General features: G+C 38.4%; 1 protein-coding gene across 2 annotated transcripts; it reads right to left on the bottom strand.

Moving 5' to 3' along the window:
- Positions 1–7297: 7297 nt before the first annotated feature.
- Positions 7298–23578, bottom strand: LOC110443460. 2 transcript variants are annotated; one of them, XM_021487685.1, is made up of 6 exons: positions 23549–23578; positions 18206–18580; positions 11870–11935; positions 11229–11315; positions 9809–9943; positions 7298–9035 (listed from the first exon to the last, which is right to left on the bottom strand). In XM_021487685.1, exons 2-6 carry the CDS (start codon positions 18488–18490, stop codon positions 8736–8738), a joined length of 873 nt encoding a protein of 290 aa, XP_021343360.1. In that variant the 5' UTR covers positions 18491–18580; positions 23549–23578; the 3' UTR covers positions 7298–8735. The 2 variants fall into 2 exon arrangements, with proteins under 2 accessions (XP_021343360.1, XP_021343359.1); XM_021487684.1 differs by having other exon boundaries at positions 23482–23550.
- Positions 23579–24481: the final 903 nt, after the last annotated feature.

Genomic DNA, 24481 nt, shown 5'->3' with positions numbered 1-24481 from the left:
GTGTACTGTTCGCCACTCCGCTGGTGACTCCGCCGTTTTGGACAAATTGACGTCTCGCATGACTGTCGACCAATGAAAATGTCAGGAATACACACAATAGGACTCCAGGTATAAACCCCATTTCGCGTATTTTTCACCCCTGCAATGCATCAAAAAAATCAGAAAGAATATATATCTTCATTTCCATGTGACGTAACTAATATGTGTATGACGTCACATACAAACAGATACCGTTCAATCTTTCAATTTTGCATATCCTAGAGATATGCATTCAAATTAGGTATAAATTAAAGACACAGAGAAATTGTAGGCAGATATAATTTTCCTATGTCAAAGGAGATTAATAACTGTATATATGGTGTGTGAACGAAGCAGATGTTAAGTTAACAAATGTTGATTCCGAGATTAATCCTAGGCAACTGGGTTATCCATTAGTAATAATAAAATTAAATACCTTTAATCCTTAGAATGTCTATTACCCTCAACACCGGTGTAATGGCGGGCGTGGTTTGAGTCACAAGGCGTTTGGGGGTCAGTGATTTGAGAGAACAATCGCTATCGTCACTTAACGGAAGTGCAAGATAAGTAGTGGTGACGTCAAACAGTTATGGCATATCTCTGACAAAGTTTTCAATACCTTGTTATCTTAACGAAATTCAAACGTAGATTCTCGTTAACGCTTTGAAGATGTGTGTATATTTGTAGAAATGTAAAAGTATTTAAAATGATTTATCACATATTGAGTTATTTTTTTTTTATCTAAATGCAGTTTAAGTGACTTTTGTTGATTTAACAATATCTGAAAACAATTGCATTGAATTGCCGGTAAGCTAACCAAGCTTTATACAGAGAAATGACCTTTTGTCTTAGATTTCACACGTGTGCAGCCTTGATAACTTGATGAACGGACGTGATAACAAGGCTACCATTATTTGTTCTTCACTTAACGACCCATAATAAAATTTCCAATTTTTCTTCTTGACGTCTGAAGCCATATTTTAGGCCCATATTCATTTTTTAATTGTCGTCCACGTCTCTACAAACGTCCGATACCGAATCAAAATTCGTCCCTTTGCTATATACTATCAATTTACGTATATTGCTTAAATCATTCTGTAAAGAACTGCAAGATGTATGGTGCCTTTTTACTAAGTAGTATCTAATACAATCCGGATTGTTTAAAAGTCATATTTCTGATTTTGTTTCGAAAACAAATTATCGTGTAAAATAGGTGTTACAACGTTATTATTGTTATCGGTATGAAATACGAGAGTTTACGAACCTGCGTCGTTTGAGAACGGTTTTTATAATTGTTTTTCGTAACTCGGTTTCCGAAACCAAGATCGGTGGTCGGATGGCGCAGTGGATAGCGCACTCGCCTTTCACCTTTCGTAAAAAAGTATAGGGTGACCTTCCCGACAACGTGGGTTTTCCCCGGGTACTGCAGTTCCTCCCATCCGGGCTAACAACATCCTCGCTAGCAAGGGGTTACGCTAACGTTCGCTCTATGCACCCCTTGGATTATGGCATAGCAAAATTGAAGGCTCAGTATGCACCACCTTGTTGATGAGACGAGAAGACTAGTTTGATCCTTTGATGTACATCAAAAGAATATCGCGGTCATGTAACGGTAAAAGGTGTCGGGCTTTGAAGTCGGGCGTCTCACCTTTGTAATCTTCAAAGGCCAGGTATCAGCCTAGCGATTGGTAAGTATTTTTTTACCTGATACCAATCAAACAGCTATCTTCGTGCCTTCAATTTTCCCATGACATATTCCAGGGTTGCAAAGAGCGAAAGTGAGCGTAACCCCTAGATATCGAGGATAGGCCAACAAGAGTGACTAGTATAAGTTGAAATAACTTGTTTCAGAATTGTTGTAAAATAAAGTTATTTATATATATATATATAAACCAAAATTTCTAGTAACAGAAAGCTCCTAATAGTCTAACCATTCTACCATTATACCTCAAACAAATTGCAAAAGAAAACAAACACAGTTGTAATAAGTAGATCGTGTAGGTATATATCACATGTTAAAATTCGAAAGAAATCGAAAATGACTAATTTTCGTGGTTTTTTGTGTGAAATATTACTTAAATTTAACTGTATTACTCCCATCGGTCTTTTTCCAACACAGAAATAGCATTTGAACATGTAACATATCGAAACCGTTTAGTGCTAGTGTTGTCATTTGGCCTGATTCGGCATACGGTTCGGAATTCTATGATTACCACACTGTCCTTTCTCTTATGACGCGACATTGCGTGGCAAGATACGACGGTAAATATGGTATCGACCACTCAGCTAGACACTAACAGCAGTTGAAACCTTATCTTACAAGCTGTCGAAAACGTCTCATTCATTTGTGAAGCAATGAGAGAAAACGTCAGGTCTCTTGACTCTTTAACGGTGAGAGACACATTGTTTTGCAAATATGACAATATGAAAGGAAGAAGGAAGGGTACATGTACCACTGTTGGTCACATCCTGTTAGACAAAGGTACGCATCCTGTTAGACCAAGGTATCGATCCTGTTAGACAAAGGTGCGCATCCTGTTAGACAAAGGTACGCATACTGCTAGCCAAAGTTATCCATCCCGTAAGAGAAATGTACGCATTCTGTTAGACAAAGCTACGAATCCTGTTAAACAAAGGTATCCATCCTGTTAGACAAATGTGCACATCCTGTTAGACCGAGGTACGCATCCTGTTTAACAAAGTTATGCATCCTCTAAGACATAGGTACGCATCATGTTAGATAAAGGTATGCATCATGTTGGACCAGGGTATGCATTCTGTAGGACAAATGTGCGAATCCTGTTAGAAAAAGCTACGCATCCTGTTAGACATAGGTACGCATACTGTTAGAGAAATGTACGCATTCTGTTAGACCAAGCTACGAATCCTGTTAAACAAAGGTACGCATACTGTTAGTCAAATGTATCCATCCTGTACGACAAAGGTACGCATCCTGTTAGACAAAGGTACGCATCCTGTTATACCAAGGTATGCATCCTGTTAGACAAAGGTACGCATCCTTTTATACCAAGGTACGCATCCTGTTAGACAAAGGTACGCATCCTGTTATACCAAGGTACGCATCCTTAGACAAAGGTACGCATCCTGTTATACCAAGGTACGCATCCTGTTATACCAAGGTACGCATCCTTAGACAAAGGTACGCATCCTGTTATACCAAGGTATGCATCCTGTTAGACAAAGGTACGCATCCTTTTATACCAAGGTACGCATCCTGTTAGACAAAGGAATGCATCCTGTTAGACAAAGGTATGCATCCTGTTAGACAAAGGTATGCATCCTGTTAGACAAAGGCATGCATCCTGTTATACCAAGGTACGCATCCTGTTATACCAAGATACGCATCCTGTTAGACAAAGGTATGCATCCTGTTAGACAAAGGCATGCATCCTGTTATACCAAGGTACGCATCCTATTAGACAAAGGGATGCATCCTGTTATACCAAGGCATGCATCCTGTTATACCAAGGTACGCATCCTATTAGACAAAGGTATGCATCCTGTTATACCAAGGAACGCATCCTGTTAGACAAATGTAAGCATACTGCTAGTCAAAGGTATGCATCATGTTAGACAAAGGTACGCATCCTGTTATACCAAGGGATGCATCCTGTTATACCAAGGTACGCATCCTGTTATACCAAGGTACGCATCCTTAGACAAAGGTACGCATCCTGTTATACCAAGGTACGCATCCTGTTAGACAAAGGAATGCATCCTGTTAGACAAAGGTATGCATCCTGTTATACCGAGGTACAGATCCTGTTAGACAAAGGTAAGCATCCTGTTATACCAAGGTACGCATCCTGTTAGACAAAGGAATGCATCCTGTTAAACCAAGGTACGCATCCTGTTAGACAAAGGGATGCATCCTGTTAGACAAAGGTATGCATCCTGTTAGACAAAGGTATGCATCCTGTTAGACAAAGGTACGCATCCTTTTATACCAAGGTACGCATCCTGTTAGACAAAGGTAAGCATCCTGTTATACCAAGGTACGCATCCTGTTATACCAAGATACGCATCCTGTTAGACAAAGGTATGCATCCTGTTATACCAAGGAACGCATCCTGTTAGACAAAGGTATGCATCCTGTTAGACAAAGGTACGCATCCTTTTATACCAAGGTACGCATCCTGTTAGACAAAGGAACGCATCCTGTTATACCAAGGTACGCATCCTGTTAGACAAAGGTAAGCATCCTGTTATACCAAGGTACGCATCCTGTTATACCAAGGAATGCATCCTGTTATACCAAGGTACGCATCCTGTTAGACAAAGGAATGCATCCTGTTAGACAAAGGCATGCATCCTGTTATACCAAGGTACGCATCCTGTTAGACAAAGGAACGCATCCTGTTATACCAAGGTACGCATCCTGTTAGACAAAGGAACGCATCCTGTTAGACAAAGGTACGCATCCTGTTATACCAAGGGATGCATCCTGTTATACCAAGGTACGCATCCTGTTAGACAAAGTTATGCATCCTGTTATACCAAGGTACGCATCCTGTTAGACAAAGGAACGCATCCTGTTATACCAAGGTACGCATCCTGTTAGACAAAGGGACGCATCCTGTTAAACAAAGGTATGCATCCTGTTATACAAAGGTACGCATCCTGTTAGACAAAGGTATGCATCCTGTTAGACAAAGGTACGCATCCTTTTAGACAAAGGTACGCATCCTTTTAGACAAAGGTACGCATCCTGTTAGACAAATGTATGCATCCTGGTATACCAAGGTACGCATCCTGTTAGACAAAGGTAAGCATCCTGTTATACCAAGGTACGCATCCTGTTAGACAAATGTAAGCATACTGCTAGTCAAAGGTATCCATACTGTTAGAGAAATGTACGCATTCTGTTAGATAAAGGTATGCATCCTGTTATACCAAGGTACGCATCCTGTTAGACAAAGGTATGCATCCTGTTAAACCAAGGTACGCATCCTGTTAGACAAAGGTATGCATCCTGTTATACCAAGGTACGCATCCTGTTAGACATAGGTACGCATACTGTTAAACAAATGTACGCATCCTGTTAAACAAAGGTATGCATCCTGTTAGACATAGGTACGCATACTGTTAAACAAAGGTACGCATCCTGTTAAACAAAGGTATGCATCCTGTTATACCAAGGTACGCATCCTGTTAGACAAAGGTATGCATCCTGTTATACCAAGGTACGCATCCTGTTAGACAAAGGTATGCATCCTGTTATACCAAGGTACGCATCCTGTTAGACAAAGGTATGCATCCTGTTATACCAAGGTACGCATCCTGTTAGACAAAGGTATGCATCCTGTTATACCAAGGTACGCATCCTGTTAGACAAAGGTATGCATCCTGTTATACCAAGGTACGCATCCTGTTAGACAAAGGTATGCATCCTGTTATACCAAGGTACGCATCCTGTTAGACAAAGGTATGCATCCTGTTATACCAAGGTACGCATCCTGTTAGACAAAGGTATGCATCCTGTTATACCAAGGTACGCATCCTGTTAGACAAAGGTATGCATCCTGTTATACCAAGGTACGCATCCTGTTAGACAAAGGTATGCATCCTGTTATACCAAGGTACGCATCCTGTTAGACAAAGGTATGCATCCTGTTATACCAAGGTACGCATCCTGTTAGACAAAGGTATGCATCCTGTTATACCAAGGTACGCATCCTGTTAGACAAAGGTATGCATCCTGTTATACCAAGGTACGCATCCTGTTAGACAAAGGTATGCATCCTGTTATACCAAGGTACGCATCCTGTTAGACAAAGGTATGCATCCTGTTAGACAAAGGTATGCATCCTGTTATACCAAGGTACGCATCCTGTTAGACAAATGTAAGCATACTGCTAGTCAAAGGTATGCATCATGTTAGATAAAGGTATGCATCCTGTTATACCAAGGTACGCATCCTGTTAGATAAAGGTATGCATCCTGTTAGACAAATGTAAGCATACTGCTAGTCAAAGGTATGCATCATGTTAGACAAAGGTACGCATCCTGTTATACCAAGGTATGCATCCTGTTAGACAAAGGTACGCATCCTGTTAGACCAAGGTATGCATCCTGTTAAACAAAGGTACACATCCTGTTAGACAAAGCTAAGCATTCTGTTAGATAAAGGAATGCATCCTGTTATACCAAGGTACGCATCCTGTTAGATAAAGGTATGCATCCTGTTAGACAAATCTAAGCATACTGCTAGTCAAAGGTATGCATCTTGTTAGACAAAGGTACGCATCCTGTTAGAACAAGGTACGCATCCTGTTAGACAAAGGTACGCATCCTGTTAGACCAAGGTACGCATCCTGTTATACCAAGGTACGCATCCTGTTAGATAAAGGTATGCATCCTGTTAGACAAATGTAAGCATACTGCTAGTCAAAGGTATGCATCATGTTAGACAAAGGTACGCATCCTGTTAGACCAAGGTACGCATCCTGTAAGACAAAGTTACGCATCCTGTAAGACATAGGTACGCATACTGTTAGACATAGGTACGCATACTGTTAGACAAAGGTACGCATCCTGTTAGACCAAGGTACGCATCCTGTAAGACAAAGGTACGCATCCTGTAAGACATAGGTACGCATACTGTTAGACATAGGTACGCATACTGTTAGACCAAGGTACGCATCCTGTTATACCAAGGTACACATCCTGTGAGACATAGGTACGCATCCTGTTAGACAAAGGTATGCATCCTGTTAGACAAAGGTACGCATCCTGTTAGACAAAGTTACGCATTCTGTTAGACATAGGTACGCATACCGTTAGACAAAGTTACGCATACCGTTAGACAAAGTTACGCATTCTGTTAGACAAAGGTACGCATCCTGTTAGACAACGGTACAAATCTTGTTTGGCAAAGGTACACATCTCGTTGTACTTGGCCACGTTTCTCATAAAAACCTGAAGGTTCATTTTTGTGTAACTTAAAATAGGGAAAGGGTTAACATCGTTAACATTGAGTCAGGTTCAATTCCTAAAACAGAAGATACAGAAATCATATTTTTTTAGAGACGAGTCACTCCTTTGATTTCAAAGAAGGGTTATTAATAAAAATTTAAATCGTTCATTATTTTTCTGCCTTTTTCAATTCAATGTAGTAACGTCAAGTCTCCTGTTACTGACGAGGCGGTGACGTCATAGTTCCATCAGCAGACAGATATATGATTCACTCCATGATCCTCTTCCAGTACTTAAAATGAATAACAAGCCATACACAAATTATGAACAAATTCAATGATTTTATTTTTTGCTGAATGCCCATCAAATCAAGAATTTAGTTCTAAAGTAATAAAGGCTGGAAAATCGAGCAGGATGAAGGTCCTTTGTCGTCAAGGATTTGTATGAACTAAATTTTGAAAAACTCCTTTAAGCAAACCGAAGACATAGATTTGGAACTAGTTTACTATTTGTGAGAAAATTCTGCAATTTACAAATACGAAAAAAGGGGGAGGTGAGCGGGGTAGTTACCGTGAATTTTATAAATGGTTTACAGAAATGAAAATAAGATTGAATCTAGACCTCCTTTACTCTTAGACTACGTCCTCTGAACAGTTGGTTAGGTTTGTAACGTAGGCATTTTCTCACTGAAATGTTTACTAAAGGATTTTGTTTAAAATGAATTCAATTATACTAAAAATGTACATATATCTGTTTTACAATTGTAAACAATCATATTGAAATGGTTTTATTATAAACTGAAGTTTATATACGTAGATCTACACCATGTCCCTGGCGTAGAAAACAACCTAACAGCTCCAACAAATTCGAAAATATCAAAACCTTTGATTGATATTAAATAATTTAGAATTTATTGGTTGGCATTTAATGTCGATTTTCGTGTGATCCTGGTACACGAGTCTACATCACACATACCATGACGGACACCGGAAGTTAAATACATCACACATACCATGACGGACACCGGAAGTTAGATACATCTCACATACCATGACGGACACCGGAAGTTAGATACATCACACATACCATGACGGACACGACGGTTGTGATGGTCATACACACTTGACCAAAGATGGCGGCGTTCATTATACTCAGCACTAAGAACGTAAAAAATTAACTGCCTCAAACGATACCAGTAGTAAACATTAACATTTCCTCAATGATCCGGAAATAAAGTTTTATATAAGTACGTCCATTTTTGCATTTTACAAAAGGGATATAAAACGCTGTCTAGGAATAGTTCAAAATACGCTATCCCGCGAAAAAAAAGACAAAATGCAATCAACCGACATTCCTAATTTTAAATGCTAGTCAATGGACAATAAAATATATACAACAATAAACCCCTAATTTATATTATAAAGATACCATTTAAACCACATGTCCACAAGGATCAGCTACAATGTATATCATCAAACATGGTCACTAATAGAGCTAGAATGCAAAACAATCCCCCATTGTTAAATTATGTCAGACGGATTTCTAGCATGTTAATCTTAAAAGTCTTTCTATAAGAAACATATCTAGCTAATGCCAAATTCCATCGCGTTCGGAAACAATTTACCCAACAAATATTTAGTAACGAAAGGTTCTCCTTGTTTAATGAATACACATAAGGATGTCACTGAAATGAACCTTTTGTATGTTTTGTAGTCTTGAATATCATCACGTGTTTTCTGTGACGTGCCATATACTGATAATTCTTTATAGAGTTATCTCCCTTAGAACGTAGTAAGTTGTTCGGATGATGGGAGTGCCAGTCTCTTGAGCCTAACGTAACTAGCGACGGAATCTTTTGTGGTTGGACGGTCCTTGAAGTTAGACACGCCCTCGTTTGAATTGTAAGGCTCCTCCCCATCAACCAGTGGCTCCTCCTGGATGGGTTTGTTTTCCTTCTTCGGCCAGCGATCGGGCTTCTTATTGACGTTGTGTGGTTTCTTTTCTGGTTCCGGTTCGGTCAGCTTGTTTGTTACTGTGAATAGTTTACTATCTTCCCTCTGTGTAGCCAGCAGAACTTTAACCTATAACAAAATATAGATAAATAGAAATGTTTTCATATAAAATGACAGGAATTTTAGGAATTTTACGATTGACCATTGTCGCCCGGCGAGATGAGTTTACAAATATGATATGATTTTTGGTAATCATAAATATGTTAAAACGTAATAATTTCAAGTTAACTTTGTTATGTTGATATGAACAACATTACATGAAACGTTTAACGTCAAAAATAAGAATGATGTCATATTGTTTTTAGACTAGGAGTTTCAATCAATTCTAAATCAAAATATTGGTTTGTTTTCATTCGATTTAACGTCCTTTCAACATCTATTATAATTTTAAGGACATGCTTCCATGTATAGTGTATGGTTTCTCGTCCTGTCAACATCTATCATAATTTTAAGGACGTGCTTCCTTGTGTGTTGTATATGTGTGCATGTGTGTATGTGTGTTGGAGGATGTCGATGTGTTTGCTTCCTTGTGATAGTGCGGATCTGATGCCAACTTTATAGTGCTATCTCGCTGAAATACCATGCACAAATCCTAACCCGCTCAAAAGTATATAAATACTGTATATATTTCCTCTCGGAATATATTTAAATACCTTTTTTTAATAAGTTACTTCCCATTAAATTATATTTTATTTTTCTGCAAATCTTTTATGATAAGGGCATGTGTTTCTCCCTTTGTGTATAGGCGCAATAGCAACCCCTTCCACAACACAGCCCACCACCACCTCCACCCAACTCCTCCACGAGATTAGTCTATTGATGCAGGACTATATCACACATACCCTATTTGTCCGAAGAGGAGAACAGCAACAGCAAATTGAAGCAGACATAATGGCAAATGCGATCTCGTTGAAGGAGAAGAAAGCTGTCAGAATGGGGATCAACCATCGGTACGTCTCTGCTTCCATCGTGTGTCTCTGTAAATTAAGCAAAATATTTCAAAATTTGTTCAATAGAACACTTTTGCATCCATCGTACATTTAGGCAATGCACTACTTTACACAAGGAACGCCTCGGCGTCGATCGTATGTCTCTGTTATCACACAAGCAACACATTTAGGCTATGGATTACTTTACACCAGGAACGCCTCGGCGTCCATCGTATGTCAATAAAGCCTATCGACACGTGTACACCCGAACGTCTCGGTGTCAATCGTGTGTCTGTGAGGTTAACCTAAACCAAGAATGTAGTAAAATGTGAAACTTGTGTCGATTAAGAAAAATTTAGCTTGCTATCAAGGGATAGCAGATCATAGCACGTACAAGATCGAAAAATACCGGCAAATCGCTCTGGAAAGTTCATTTTCATGAGAGTCATAATGATGAGTTTCAGATTGAACATATGCTCACCATGTATCTCGCGATTAGTCAGCCCGATACAATTGAAGGTTTAGCGGATGAAAAACAAAGCAGGGAAATATATGTTTCAAAGAGGAAGACTAAAACAAGAGACAAAATAAAAAAAACCCACTAATGCTGTCTCATCAAGTTGAATGTTGTTTATATTTTGACAAACGGTACACACCAGTTTGAAAACGTAAGAGGGCTGTGCAGGTATCATATATAACAAATGACGTCGTGAAATGTATTGTATTAGTGGTTCTTTGCAGCATTGAAGAATACATTCAAATTCTTGATTCTTCATCGCGGAAAAAAATGTCTTAGGGAGAGTTAACTAACCTCCCTCCGCACCAACCCCTTCTTTCTTGTTGCGTGTATTGCTACTAGTGTCTTGTTTCTCTGTGGGAATACACATTTATTTCCTACCTTAAATATATTTCCCGAGAAACTACGAAGAACTAAAATCGAAAGCAATTCTGAAGGATAACCAGTTCAAATTATGAAATGATAATTTGCCACTATATAGGGCCACGAACGAATGACTGAAAGATTCAAATTGTATCCGTTTAATAAAAAATATTTAATATTACTTGGTGACGTGTGAAATTTGGAGTAAGTGTATTTATCTAGAGCAATTCAAATCGTCCCCCCCGCTCCGTCTCCACCGGAAGTTAGATACATCACACCACCGGAAGTTAGATACATCACACATACCATGACGGACACCGGAAGTTAGGTACATCACACAGACCATGACGGACACCGGAAGTTAGATACATCACACATACCATGACGGACACCGGAAGTGTATTTATCACACATACCATGACGGACACCGGAAGTTAGATACATCACACATACCATGACGGACACGACGGTTGTGATGGTCATACACACTGGACCAAAGATGGCGGCGTTCATTATACTCAGCACTAGGAACGTCAGTTTCTGTAAAAAAAATAACTACATCTAACTTTCATATCTCTCTTTGAATATACACACAAGTACTTTTAATTGTTACAAACATATATACGTGTACATTTTAACTCAGCATCCTATAATTAAACCATCATATACATATTTCCCCCCTCCTTCTTGTTCAAAATTTCTCTGTCACCGCTAGGGCATGACAAGTAGCTTACAGAAAGAAACATTACGATGACGTCAGCAGGGACAATACAGTATGACACCACAATCAGCTTTTGACACCGTCAGAGGTACAATTGCAAATCAAACAAATCAGTCTACTGTTGACGTAGTTGTGATTAAATAATAAGTAGGATAGGAGATCAATAGCCACCCCTACCTTGAAGGCTCGAACAGAGGAAACTCAAACCCTCGTGGTAATTATTTGGCTGTCTAACCCTCGCCATATCCTAGGGTTAGGCAGCAAAAAAATACGTTTTAGGGTTGGAGATTTTCTTGTCACGACCTGAATCTATTAAATGGAAATAATCAACGTGACGTCATCGAGACCATGTCACTATTATCCTTGTACTTACAAAATAATTGAGCGTTGATTTGTTCCTCTGTGACATGCAGGCTGCCATGGCTCCGGCCACACAAAACTACAGACGACATGAAAAACGAACAAATTACCAATTAACAGAAAGTAAGTGTCCTGAAGGGTGCCTTCATAGAGATTTCAAACGCAAGTTCTACAGGGTACTAGAATCAACATGCTGTAGTTATATCCAAATGGAAAACAAGGGGATATTTCACTCTGCAGTGGGACAAGTATCCTTAAGGTCAGACTAAGTGATGAGTCAGTGGTAGTCTGTTAGGTCAATGGGACCGGAAGTGGAAGACACACCAGCTAAAATGTTGGTCTTTGTAAGGTTCGGGGATTTGTTTATGTGTTTTATGTCCTATTAACAGCTATTGGCGTTTAAGGAAGTGGTAGATTTTGGAGAAAAACCGGAGCACCCGGTGAAAATCACCGACCTGCGAACATTATCTGGTGTAGGCTTCGAAATCGTGATCCTGTGGTGGGGAGGGCTAGAGATCGTAGACGGTTAGACGCCTAATACACTCGGCCATCGCGGCCCCTGTAAAATTCGGGGAAGAAATGAATGAAGGAAAGTGTATGCAGTTTATATCCAGTCGAGTTGGAGTTTAAGAACGGGTACCGGGGAAGGATGGTAAATGTCCGCAGTAACGGGTACCGGGGAAGGATGGTAAATGTCCGCAGTAACGGGTACCTCGGGAGGATGGTAAATGTCCGCAGTAACTGGGTACCGGGGGAGGATGGTAAATGTCCGCAGTAACGGGTACCGGGGAAGGATGGTAAATGTCCGCAGTAACGGGTACCGGGGAAGGATGGTAAATGTCCGCAGTAACGGGTACCGGGGGAGGATGGTAAATGTCCGCAGTAACGGGTACCGGGGGAGGATGGTAAATGTCCGCAGTAACGGGTACCGGGGGAGGATGGTAAATGTCCGCAGTAACGGGTACCGGGGGAGGATGGTAAATGTCCGCAGTAACGGGTACCAGGGGTGGATGGTAAATGTCCGCAGTAACGGGTACCGGTGAGGATAGTAAATGTCCGCAGTAACGGGTACCGGGGGAGGATGGTAAATGTCCGCAGTAACGGGTACCGGGGGAGGATGGTAAATGTCCGCAGTAACGGGTACCGGGGGAGGATTGTAAATGTCCGCAGTAACGGGTACCGGGGAAGAGGTCTATTGAAAGGGTAGCTTATGTCGCCATTGACGATATATCGACTGCTGTGAACGAAGTTTGGTTATTGTGGTACATTGTAATACATATCTTTAAAGTCAGCTCTCTGTCAGTGCTGTATTTACATTGACTTTCGATCAATGATTGACAGGCAGATTTATATATGAAGACGCGAGCCCTATACACAGGGGCTAGGCACACATTATAGCCACCACTTATCCAGTCGTCCTAAATCAGGCTGAGTTAAATACACATGTAATGCAAAATAGTTATCATATCCAGTTTAAAATAACCAAAATATGACGGTTGGGGTGGTCGAGGGGTTCAGTGGATAACGCACTCGCCTCTCACCAAGGCGGCAGAGGTTCGATTCCCCGATCGGACATGTAAATATATTGGGTCACCTGCCCGACCACGTGGGCTTTCTCCTCGTACTCCCTTTTTCTTCAAACATTAAGACCCATGCGCGCTAATATCCGGACCAACAAGAGTGATGAATGAAAGTTGTAATAACTTGTTTAATAATTGTTGTAAAAATAAAAAATAAAGTTTATATCATATAGAAATGGTGAAGGTTGATTGTGGTTAATAGCTGAGCAAGTCAGTAAGTTAACTTATGCATAATTATTGAAAAAAAAGACCGTTTGTCTGGTGCCTTTGAATCATTTAAAAGTGAATGTAAAGCTGATATGTTTAAGATCGCATATTTGACTGAACCCAGTATACTTCCTTAAGGGTCCCTGAACCACTGCTGTAACTATTCATTATAAACCTTATTTCTGTCACGACAATAGGTCTGAACAAAATATCTGAAAAGGAAGTCAGACATCGCCAATTCTTTATTAGGAAAATAGTAAAGATGAAATAAAAAAAAATATAAATAAAAGGGTTATGAGTTTAAAAATGCAAAGCGATAGCTAGGCTTCGAACCCTTGGTTGGTTGGTTGGCGGGTTTATCGCCTACATGACTCCACCCATTAGGGTTTCGTCTCACTGACGGAGGTCAGTGTTCTGTCGGCAGTTGACTTCTTGGTCCGAAATGGTTGACAAATGTGTTGATTTGACGCTGGCCGTATCGTATCAAGATGTCTTATACGGCACGGGTGTAGGAGGTGGGCGTGTCTACCATATCCAGGCTGTCCTGTGACCCTAGCTTACGCTATTGCGTTTCGGTTTTGATTCTATATTTTGGAAGCCCGTTGAATGGTCTTAATAAAATATATAATATTATCTAACCTATCCCTATCATCTGTGCCGGCGTTAACGCGCCTACTCTTACGCGCAGGTTGGACTTCTAACATGAGACACAGTTTATAGTGGTTAGTGTCATGCAAGTGCTAATTAACCTTGATTTTTGTTGTCCATTCATGAATCCGAATCCAGACTTTGCACAGTATGGAAAACTTTCCTTCGATACAAATGTTCTCATTCTTGTAAAACTTTTCCTGGACTTACGTCTGTAGCTGATCTCTGTTCTAACAATTTATACATATGTTGTGAGTATTAGTAGGAGGGGGTTGGAGTTGTTTTGTGAACTAGGTGTATATAGGATTATATCAGTACATGGAGAGGTATTTGGTCGGGAATAGAGGAGGGAAATATATTATTTGAGGAGGGGGAGGGGTTAAAATGTGATAATGGGAGTACGTGAACCGGGTTCATTTGAGATTGGTGAGTGTATCAGTACTAGGTTGAGTAGGGATTGGTAGAGGAAGGGGGAGGGGGGTCCTGAGCTATTATTAACGCAGGTTCATATATTATCACATATTTACTAGAAGTAGGGGGCGTTTTCTATGATCGAGGTTTTGACTGTATTTCGATCCTACCTTTTTACCACTTTATGATACTTGTTGTAACAAGTTCGTTGTAGGGGGTTAATTGTTGTGCATACATATTAGGTACTCACGTATAAAAACGTATGTATATATACCTGTACATGTGTGCCCGTGCATCTACAGTGATTCTGTATTTAATATCATTATACTATGTTACACACACGTACGTTCTATATACTTTGTTTCCTATGATTCTATACTTCTTTGTGATTTATTCTATTATTTTTTGAATAATTTAATTGTATATATACTCTGTTCTACTATGCTTGTTTGTTTCTTTTCCTTTAAATTATTGGAACCTCATAAAAAATTAACAAAGGAAACACAGAGAAATTCAACCACAACAAGATTTCCCAATTTGGGATTGATTTTGTGTTTGGTATTCACGGGTAGGATCGAAATGTCAGCAAGTGAAAAAGTTGGGGGTGCCCTTGGGGAGCTATCGGGTCCGAGTGATTGGATCGTACTTTTCGACCCCTCCTAAGATTGTTTTATTATCCTATAGTTATTGGTGAAGGGATTTGTTCTGTTCTTCGTCTATATAATTAAGGTTTGTTCTCATTTCTCTAGATCTATAGATAGATATAGATTTCTATAGATCTAGCTGATGAAAATAGTATATGATATGAAAAGAAAAAAAATGGCTAAAAAATATGAAAATAGAGTATATCGAAGCTACATGTATATGACAGTACTGTATATATGATACAGGTAATGTGGGAGAACACAGGTAAAATATATATGAAACAGACTATAACTGCTATCACAACATTCCTGCCTCTATGTTTTTTTTTTAAAAAGTGGGAGAAAGGAGAACCCACCAGTGTTAATACCCTATGGGAGGGGTCGGAGGGGGTGCAGTTATACGTATAACCCTTGGTCTCCAGTCGTTTCGTACTGGCGTACTTATCAACTGGCTACGTGTACCTGTTAAGTGGTACTAGCTCAGAAGCTACAGTTAAACTATTCAAAAAAGAAATTAAGGAGGGACTACTGTATGTAAGTATATCTACAGTGGAACTCTCTAGCGTTTTACGTGCAGTGGGACAGGGATCGTTTCTTTCGTCTGTTTTTAACTTATTTCCCTCCCTTGATAAAAGAGCAGATCACGACTTATTTGTCTGCACTGCCATCTGTTAACACGGTGTTAATAATCTACTACGAACATGTGCATAGCGGTGACTGGTCGGGCGGATTTCCAATTCTAAACAACAGGTTTTTCTAATTTAATCGGAAGCAAACTTATCCAGAATGATTAAACGGGACATAATCTGCAGGTATTTTCTTGGCTTTCTAACAAATTTGTTTATCAGTTTTGAGATAAAGCCCACGGTGCTACGTCCAGGTATTTAAAACCCCGCTTTACATTTGGGAGCTGCTAATCTGTTATCGCTCTATGTATTTCTTGCTAGGGAATGTAGATAGGAAGCGTGGGGGACAAAGGGGAACGGAACGAACAGGAGGAAGGTTTTATAGGGAGGTGATGAACATTTGAACAGCACAGAGTTGCCAACAGCGAGCTGAATATCACTGGTTCCGTTTGCATGGAGAAAGTTTACACTGTCGGTTGTTTTGGAGGTAGATATCATCTGTCATACATTAATAATGACGAGGATGTATGTACTATAATTGCTGACTCTTAGGCCCCCCCCCCCCCCCCCTATGTGTCTCTGTCTTTGTCTGTCTCTGTGTGTGTGTGTGTGTCCCTCTCTCTCTCTCTCTCTCTCTCTCTCTCTCTCTCTCTTATATTTTCGATTTATAAACGAAAGCATTTAAAAATGAATTAATGTACCTGTATATATGTATATTAATTAAGTCTGCCATCAAGTCATATTGTAAATATATGCTTGTAATTTGCTGGGAAAGTGCTTAATATAAATTTAATATCTTTTGCCCAATCTATTTGCTTGGCAATACAATATATTTAAACTAAACGAAGGGCTACATGATCTATATTACATTTCTTACATTCAAATTTCATAATACAAAAATAACATTCTCACCGGTGAAAAATATTGATTTACAGTGAATAAAATTGACAATTTTCGTGAAAAATAACACATTTTGTATTATTTTCGCTTAACCAATCAGTCAGGAGGCTGGATTTAATGCGAAAATAACAGAAAATTGGTCCAGAAGAAAACCCCGGGTTTTTCGAATGACAATGGGTATGGCCAGTTGTGTAACGTTACAATAATCCCGAGGCTTTCTTAGTGTCATATGGTCTCATAGTGTTTGGCGGGCGATCAACTGTCTGTAAATTGATTTCCACTTCTTTACACAGAAAAGCGTAACAGACGAAATAATAAACCAAACATATCCTCTTGGCATATTTTATAGTTTTTGCAACTTTTTATTTGACTCATAACTGTAACATATTATTGCAAGCAAACGTATTTTCACCTTTACTAAGATACAGCTACATGAATTGTAGGCCTAGCCTGTTTTCAATCTATATTTCGTATCGTTTTGAATGAAATATTTTGAAATGAATTAAACAAGTCTTAAACATCGCGAGTTGTGCGGAGACGAATTTGGCGAAATATCTCCGTTAGAATGGTAAATTGGTCATTTTGATGGAACTCCATTAAGCTCATTAATTGATATAGAATGACTTGACTTCAAGTGTCGGACTCACCGAGTGTTGTTACCGAAGGTAACTATGTTCCCTAAAGACCACAATAACGTAACTTGTGTCTAAACACGGCCAATTCAGGAGAAAAATAGATATTCTGGAAACCATATATTAGCACACCAGCAAGTAAAAAAATCTACTTTTCGTCGAGTTCAGTTTCCATATAAATAGCGGGACACGAGAAGTTGCCGAATTAAAATATAAGGTCGTCGGCTGACATAAGTTAATTTAAACTCCTTACATTCGGGCGATTATCATTACAAAAACACTCAAATAATTACAAAAGTAATCGTTTCAAACGTCCCCATTTGAAATCAGAGGCGGGACAAACAAGCATGAGCGAAATGGGCTGGGAACACTTACATACGTACATGTACGACCATGCTAAACGGTCGTGATCACATTATAACCGACCGATTCTAATTGGGAAGGTGGAATGCACTGCAAAAAATAAAGTATATATGGGCTATACTCAAATCTCCTTCGGAAGGGCGGGAAAAAGTTACATCCATACAGCTTTACTTGACGGCCTATTCTAAAAATAATGCACTGCCAAGAATAGAATAGACGGGCTAAACGTAAACCTATTTCAGAAGGGTGGGGCACACTTACAATCATATCGGATGGATGGGGCCGACTCAAATAGTATAGGGGCGTGTCAACTTTGCAGCAGGGCGGAGTCAACTTACCCATAGACCACACCAGATCGGAGCAGACGAGATTGTGAGGGACATCAGTGTAGACCGAGCTTGCTGTAGTTCCGGCGAGATGGGCGTGGCTGTGGTGGCGAACAGTTTATCCTGGTCCTCAAACACAAACATGAGAATATCCACCAGTCCGAGCGTGATGCAGATCGCTCCCAGTGCGATTTGAACCGACCCAACCACCTTAATCCCCGACAGCGGGAAGTCCTCTATCTTACTGGTGTCGACACCCTCAACCTCCATCACACGCGCATTGGGTGTTCCCGGCATTCTCCTTGGTCAATCAGATTCACAATAAAATATGAGACAAGTCTGCTGTTTGTTCTGGTCGGTTGAATTGGATGAATCTCGTTAAACGACCTGTTGGAAATAAAATATCTAGTCAGTTTAAAGTCTTACATTGTAAAATATCAGCTTTATTTTCCCTTCGTTTTCATCCCTTTTTGCTACGATTTTTTTGAAGTAATGCCAATAATATTAACAACAGCTCACTTAAATTGACGATATGTTCGTTTTTCAGGAAAAAAACCAAGGCCATTTCTTCATTAAAATCTCTGAAACAAAACTACATGTATTACAATTAGAACGTATACTTATGAGCAGAAAAGTGATATTTTGATAAAGTAGCATATAGAACAGCTATGAATTGTATAATTGTCAAACGACACTTTTTGGGTTGATTAAAGCTTATACTTCGGTATGCGTAGTATAGATTGCATGTCCTTTTCTGAATTAAATAGCTTACGTCATTCGTTTGCAGAGGTACAAAAATTAGACATACACGTATTTTATTTAAATAACTATGGAAGCAATGCCATGAGCGTTTCACACTATACTTTTTGATATTGTGCTAGAGTTAAGGTGTTATGCTACATTTAACATGATATCTGTAATGAGCCATTATATATATATAGTATAATACTACCTGATTCGTTATGCTGTGATTTAAATATGTGTTATCTCCCTTTAGGAACTTAGTGTTACCCTCCACATTAGACTATGTTTTAATTCAAAAATGATATTTCTTAAGGATAGATGCTAAACTTCACGTTACACCTTTTCTGCTAGAGTTGCATCCCTTTGTACATGGGATCATGACTAACGGAGTGTCACGCAGTGGCGGCTCCAGAGGTGGCTTTTTTGGGGCTTCAAGACCCCCCCCCCCTGATAACNCCCTGTAAATTTGGAAACACCCCCAGAAATGTCTCTGGATCCGCCACTGTGACACGCATTTAAAATATATGTCATAACGCTTGTAAATCCAAATCACCGAACTGTAATCATTTGAGAAAGAGATTAGATTAGCGTGCATCCTTTAGCAAAACTAATTAGGTTCCCCTGCGGCCATACCATACAATTATTTAATATTTTATTTAAGGGAGTTGGTGTTATCAGGTGTCTATAATAACTGGTTTCACCGTGTACAGTAAAAAAATTGAGATATGGACTTACGTATGACCCCTATTTATTTGTATAACATTTCGTTGAAGTAATGTTTGATTGACAGGCCATATATAGAAAAGCAATGTTAAAATGCGTTTATATTTTATTTTTATTTTTTCTCTCTCGAAGGAATATTATCATATTACTGGTCTCAAGGGCCAATTGGAATTTTGCAATTACACATTTTTACTATTAATTCCATTAGTTATGCAAATAGACAACTTTCATTCTTTGATAAACGGTGAACTATACTTATCATCGGGAAGCTAAAATACAACACCTTTCACGTAAACAGCCATGTAGTTTTAGTCCAAATATTGTACACAAAAAAATGTTTTTTTTTTTTTAAAAGTTGAACCTTCTGTTTTAAAAACAGGTAAGTAGACATATTTAAACTGTGTGTGACAATATTTTGTTCAGAAAGATCGAAAGTTGATGTTTTGCATAATCCGAATGCGGAGAAATACATGTAAGGGCTCTGTCACATTTGATATTGTCCGCCATATTGAAAACCAAAAACTAAACAATACCCTTTTTGAGTAGGTTAGTTCTCAGAACAAGTACGAACCACGGAAATGAGTTCCTCAATATAGCCCAAACAACCTATTACATGTATACTTAATGATCCCTGTCCCAACACACTGGATTTCCCTATGTACAGTAACCTCCTCTGAACTTCCGTTTTAATATAACTATAGCAGTTAGGCTAGGACACCTCCTTTGACCAGAAAGCTTAATCGGTTAGATCAATAGTATAACAATCTGAGGTTAATGGTTCGAATCCTAGTCTAGTTCCGTTGTGTTTAAACGCTAACAAATGTTGTTATGTTTATTTGTATATTTTGTATTTTTTTCATAATAGTTTCGTAAATACGGTTTTATTTCGGGAAATGTTTGATGAAATCTATACTCAAGCCGGGTAAAGGCATTTCCAGTAAGTAGTCACAGTGTTTTTGCAGTGGTATGGGGATCCTTAATATGCAAGTGTACCTGCAGTACAGGTACACTAAATAAATACTAGCGTATACATGTGCACACGGAGAGCATTTGAAGGAAATTTGTAGATTTATCTCCGACCAGAATGTCTTGTCTGCGACAAATGTGCGTTTTATGGGTCTAAGTGACACAATGAGGGTATGTCTAGCATACACGTCACAAACGGATTCGCTCACGTTCTTTACCGTTACGAAACAAGCGTTTAGGTGACCTATAGAGATACCTAAGCGTCTTGACGATATGATTATATATTTCATTACGATACCTCATCGATTTGTTTTCTCTTGTCTCGTTTGAAGAGTAACAGGTATTTCTGGAATGTTGTTCTGTTATGCAATACCTTAAAACACGTAAGACAATATCAATACTTGACTTGTATTGCGGAGAAAGCAGCTTAAAAATCCCCCCTGGTCCCAACTTTCTCCTCCTGATCAGGCAGTGGTTAGATGCTATAACATATTCCGTCTGTGCATCTGTCAATGAGACAGACATGTGACGTCTTAAAGCTATATCTAACCTCCCACGTTATATCTATGATTTATGTGAGTTATCTACCTTGATTTTTTTTTGAACTTCAAATTAATCTGTTTTTTCTTTTTTAATATTTCGGATTCACTAGTACAGTCGATACATGTGTATTTACAGGTAACTTTAATAAGAAACCCGTATGGTTATTTGTAAAAGAATAAGTTCCAGTATTATTAGCTCGGAGGTGTCTTCTGACAAAAATTTGTGGCATTGCGATTAAAAGGTTTAAACATATATTTTTGACAAAGAAAGTGACAAGAGGATTTCATACGTGTTATATCACCATCATCTAGACCCTTTCCTCAAATAGATATAAAAAAAATAACATCAACGGGTATAAATAGGCAAACTAATATACAATTTCACAAAAGAAGAGAAAATTAAAAGATACAAAACAATCAAAAAACAATATTATCATTGAAGCTATTAATGATTATATTTTTATGTAATTCAATTTAGGCCAGACAAAAAATATGTTTCCTGTAAAATGTTGGAAAAATTTAGTGTGGGGAGGTAGACAACAAACCATTTTATATGGTGTATATAGGAGAGTGATTTTGACTTTAACAGCGCTTCTTTGAAATTTATTATTATTATTATTAAATGCTTAACGGCCCATCAGCACAGGATAGGTCATAAGGGCCAACAAATGGTCGAAAAAAATGCCTTCAAAAGTTTTGGGTATGCACGAAAAATTCGTGTAGGTAGGGTTACCGGAAACACGTAATATTTATTGTTTGGCGAAACTGCCGCCCTTTATATATTTTTGCGCGTTTCGATGTATTTCCTATGAGTAGATCTTGATTGTCAGATAATCATTAATCTATATACCTACTTCATTAAAGACATTTAAATTTGAAACAATACCTTCCTCTTGACGTAATTAATTTGACATTTTAAAATGAAAATATACATATTCTCTTCGTTATTATCATAATGTATCGTATTACGCGAGTATAACAAACTGTCACTATAAATAAAACTTATCCGAAACGAGACGATACACTAGAAAGACAACTTATCCGAACGAGACGATACACTAGAAAGACAACTTATCTTAACGGAGACAATACATGTATCAAACTACACAGATGCTATACTACTTACTATTACTAAATACTTATTGTTTATTATCATAATGTATCGTATATACGCGAGTATAACAAACTGTCACTAGAAAGACAACTTATCCGAACGAGACGATACACTAGAAAGACAACTTATCCGAACGAGACGATACACTAGAAAGACAACTTATCCGAAACGAGACGATACACTAGAAAGACAACTTATCCGAAACGAGACGATACACTAGAAAGACAACTTATCCGAAACGAGACGATACACTAGAAAGACAACTTATCCGAACGAGACGATACAGTAGAAAGACAACTTATCCGAAACGAGACGATACACTAGAAAGACAACTTATCCGAACGAGACGATACAGTAGAAAGACAACTTATCCGAAACGAGACGATACACTAGAAAGACAACTTATCCGAACGAGACGATACACTAGAAACACAACTTATCCGAAACGAGACGATACACTAGAAAGACAACTTATCCGAAACGAGACGATACACTAGAAAGACAACTTATCCGAAACGAGACGATACACTAGAAAGACAACTTATCCGAACGAGACGATACACTAGAAACACAACTTATCCGAAACGAGACGATACACTAGAAACACAACTTATCCGAAACGAGACGATACACTAGAAAGACAACTTATCCGAAACGAGACGATACATGTATCAAACTACACAGATACTATACTACTTACTATTACTAAATACTTATTGTTTATTATCATAATGTATCGCATATACGCGAGTATAACAAACTGTCACTAGATATTTTTACTGAACACCCAAAATCTGATGAGCTATAATGAATTACTTAATTTTAATGGGGCTCGATTTTAGTATTTAAGAGGATTTAGGTGGTAATGTTTGCTGCCATTGCCATCTTAAAACATTTATTAAAATATAAATCAATATATAAGGACTATATGTATGTCGTATCACGTACAAATACATATATAACGTAAAACAAAATACAATACATGTTTCACGTGACTGTATATGGATAATAACATGTTTTAACATACATATATACATGTAAATGTCTCAACGTGGTTCGTAAAGGTACCACGGTAATTCGTATTAGTCTAAAATGTCAAGTTAGTAACTCGAAGTAAAAACAGACAGACAAATATCGGTGACTGGCAATTATGATGAATGAAAATATAATGCAATATTATAAACAGAGTTTAAACATACCTGTTTCCCGTCTCTTACCATCAGAAGTCAATATTCCTCGGAACGTACCGAATTATATTGGACCCACCTTTAGAATTCAGACACGTCCAGCGGTAATCTTGGTCCCTACTCATTTATCCGTCTGATAGCAGGTACAGAATGAAATGCCAGCACCACGGCTATTTATTAGGCGATAACACAAATGTCTTAATTCGATCAGACTTACATTTTGATAAGACAGTCGGTGATTCTATATTATAAACCCCCAACACAAAGCTGGTTATCTCTATATGACGTTAAAGGTCGTTAGAATCAATGTCCACGCTTACCGTTGGCAGGAGCAATAGTGAATCACAGTGTTAAATTAGCACGGTTGTTTTCTCTGGATTGTACCAAGAGGTATACAATAATTGTGAAATTGGTTCAAATATTTATTTGAAGCTCAACGTGGTAAATTAACATATGTGGAGCTCTAAAAAGAACTAAAATATCAATGCGTATCGATCTTGTAAATTAAATTGATACGAACCTATCTCATGCAATTTACATTGGAGTACAAAATATTCAATTTAATATGTTTAAATGCCAAGATACTCTAAATATATGGATTGAAATTACAATTGAACGGAGAAACGTTTCTGGCGCTTATCCCCTACATTTGGTTTGAATTGTGAAATAAGAACAAACGTTTCAGGCGATTCAAGTGGTGTTTTAATTATAAAAGAAACCCATCTACGGTATAATATATTTACTGGTTCGAGGTTACAACATCAAAGCTTGTCTGTAGCTAAATATTCGTTTAGTTATAATGACAACATAAATACACCTGTAACTCTTGTAGCGGTAATTGAACACGTTTCGAGATAATTATTCACCTTAAACACTATTTCATTTCCATCAAATACAGGCAAATCTGAAGTTATTTCCTGGCAGTCATTTAAAACTATGACCACTAAGCGTCCATATCATAAACCCCAAAATGCGAAAAGTTCCTTTTATTTGTTCCATAACACCTAACAGA

The sequence above is a fragment of the Mizuhopecten yessoensis genome, unplaced genomic scaffold (genome assembly GCF_002113885.1).
Source record: "Mizuhopecten yessoensis strain PY_sf001 unplaced genomic scaffold, ASM211388v2 scaffold716347, whole genome shotgun sequence".
In the NCBI taxonomy this organism is placed as follows: domain Eukaryota; kingdom Metazoa; phylum Mollusca; class Bivalvia; order Pectinida; family Pectinidae; genus Mizuhopecten; species Mizuhopecten yessoensis.
This window is presented reverse-complemented; position numbering and strand designations above follow the sequence as displayed.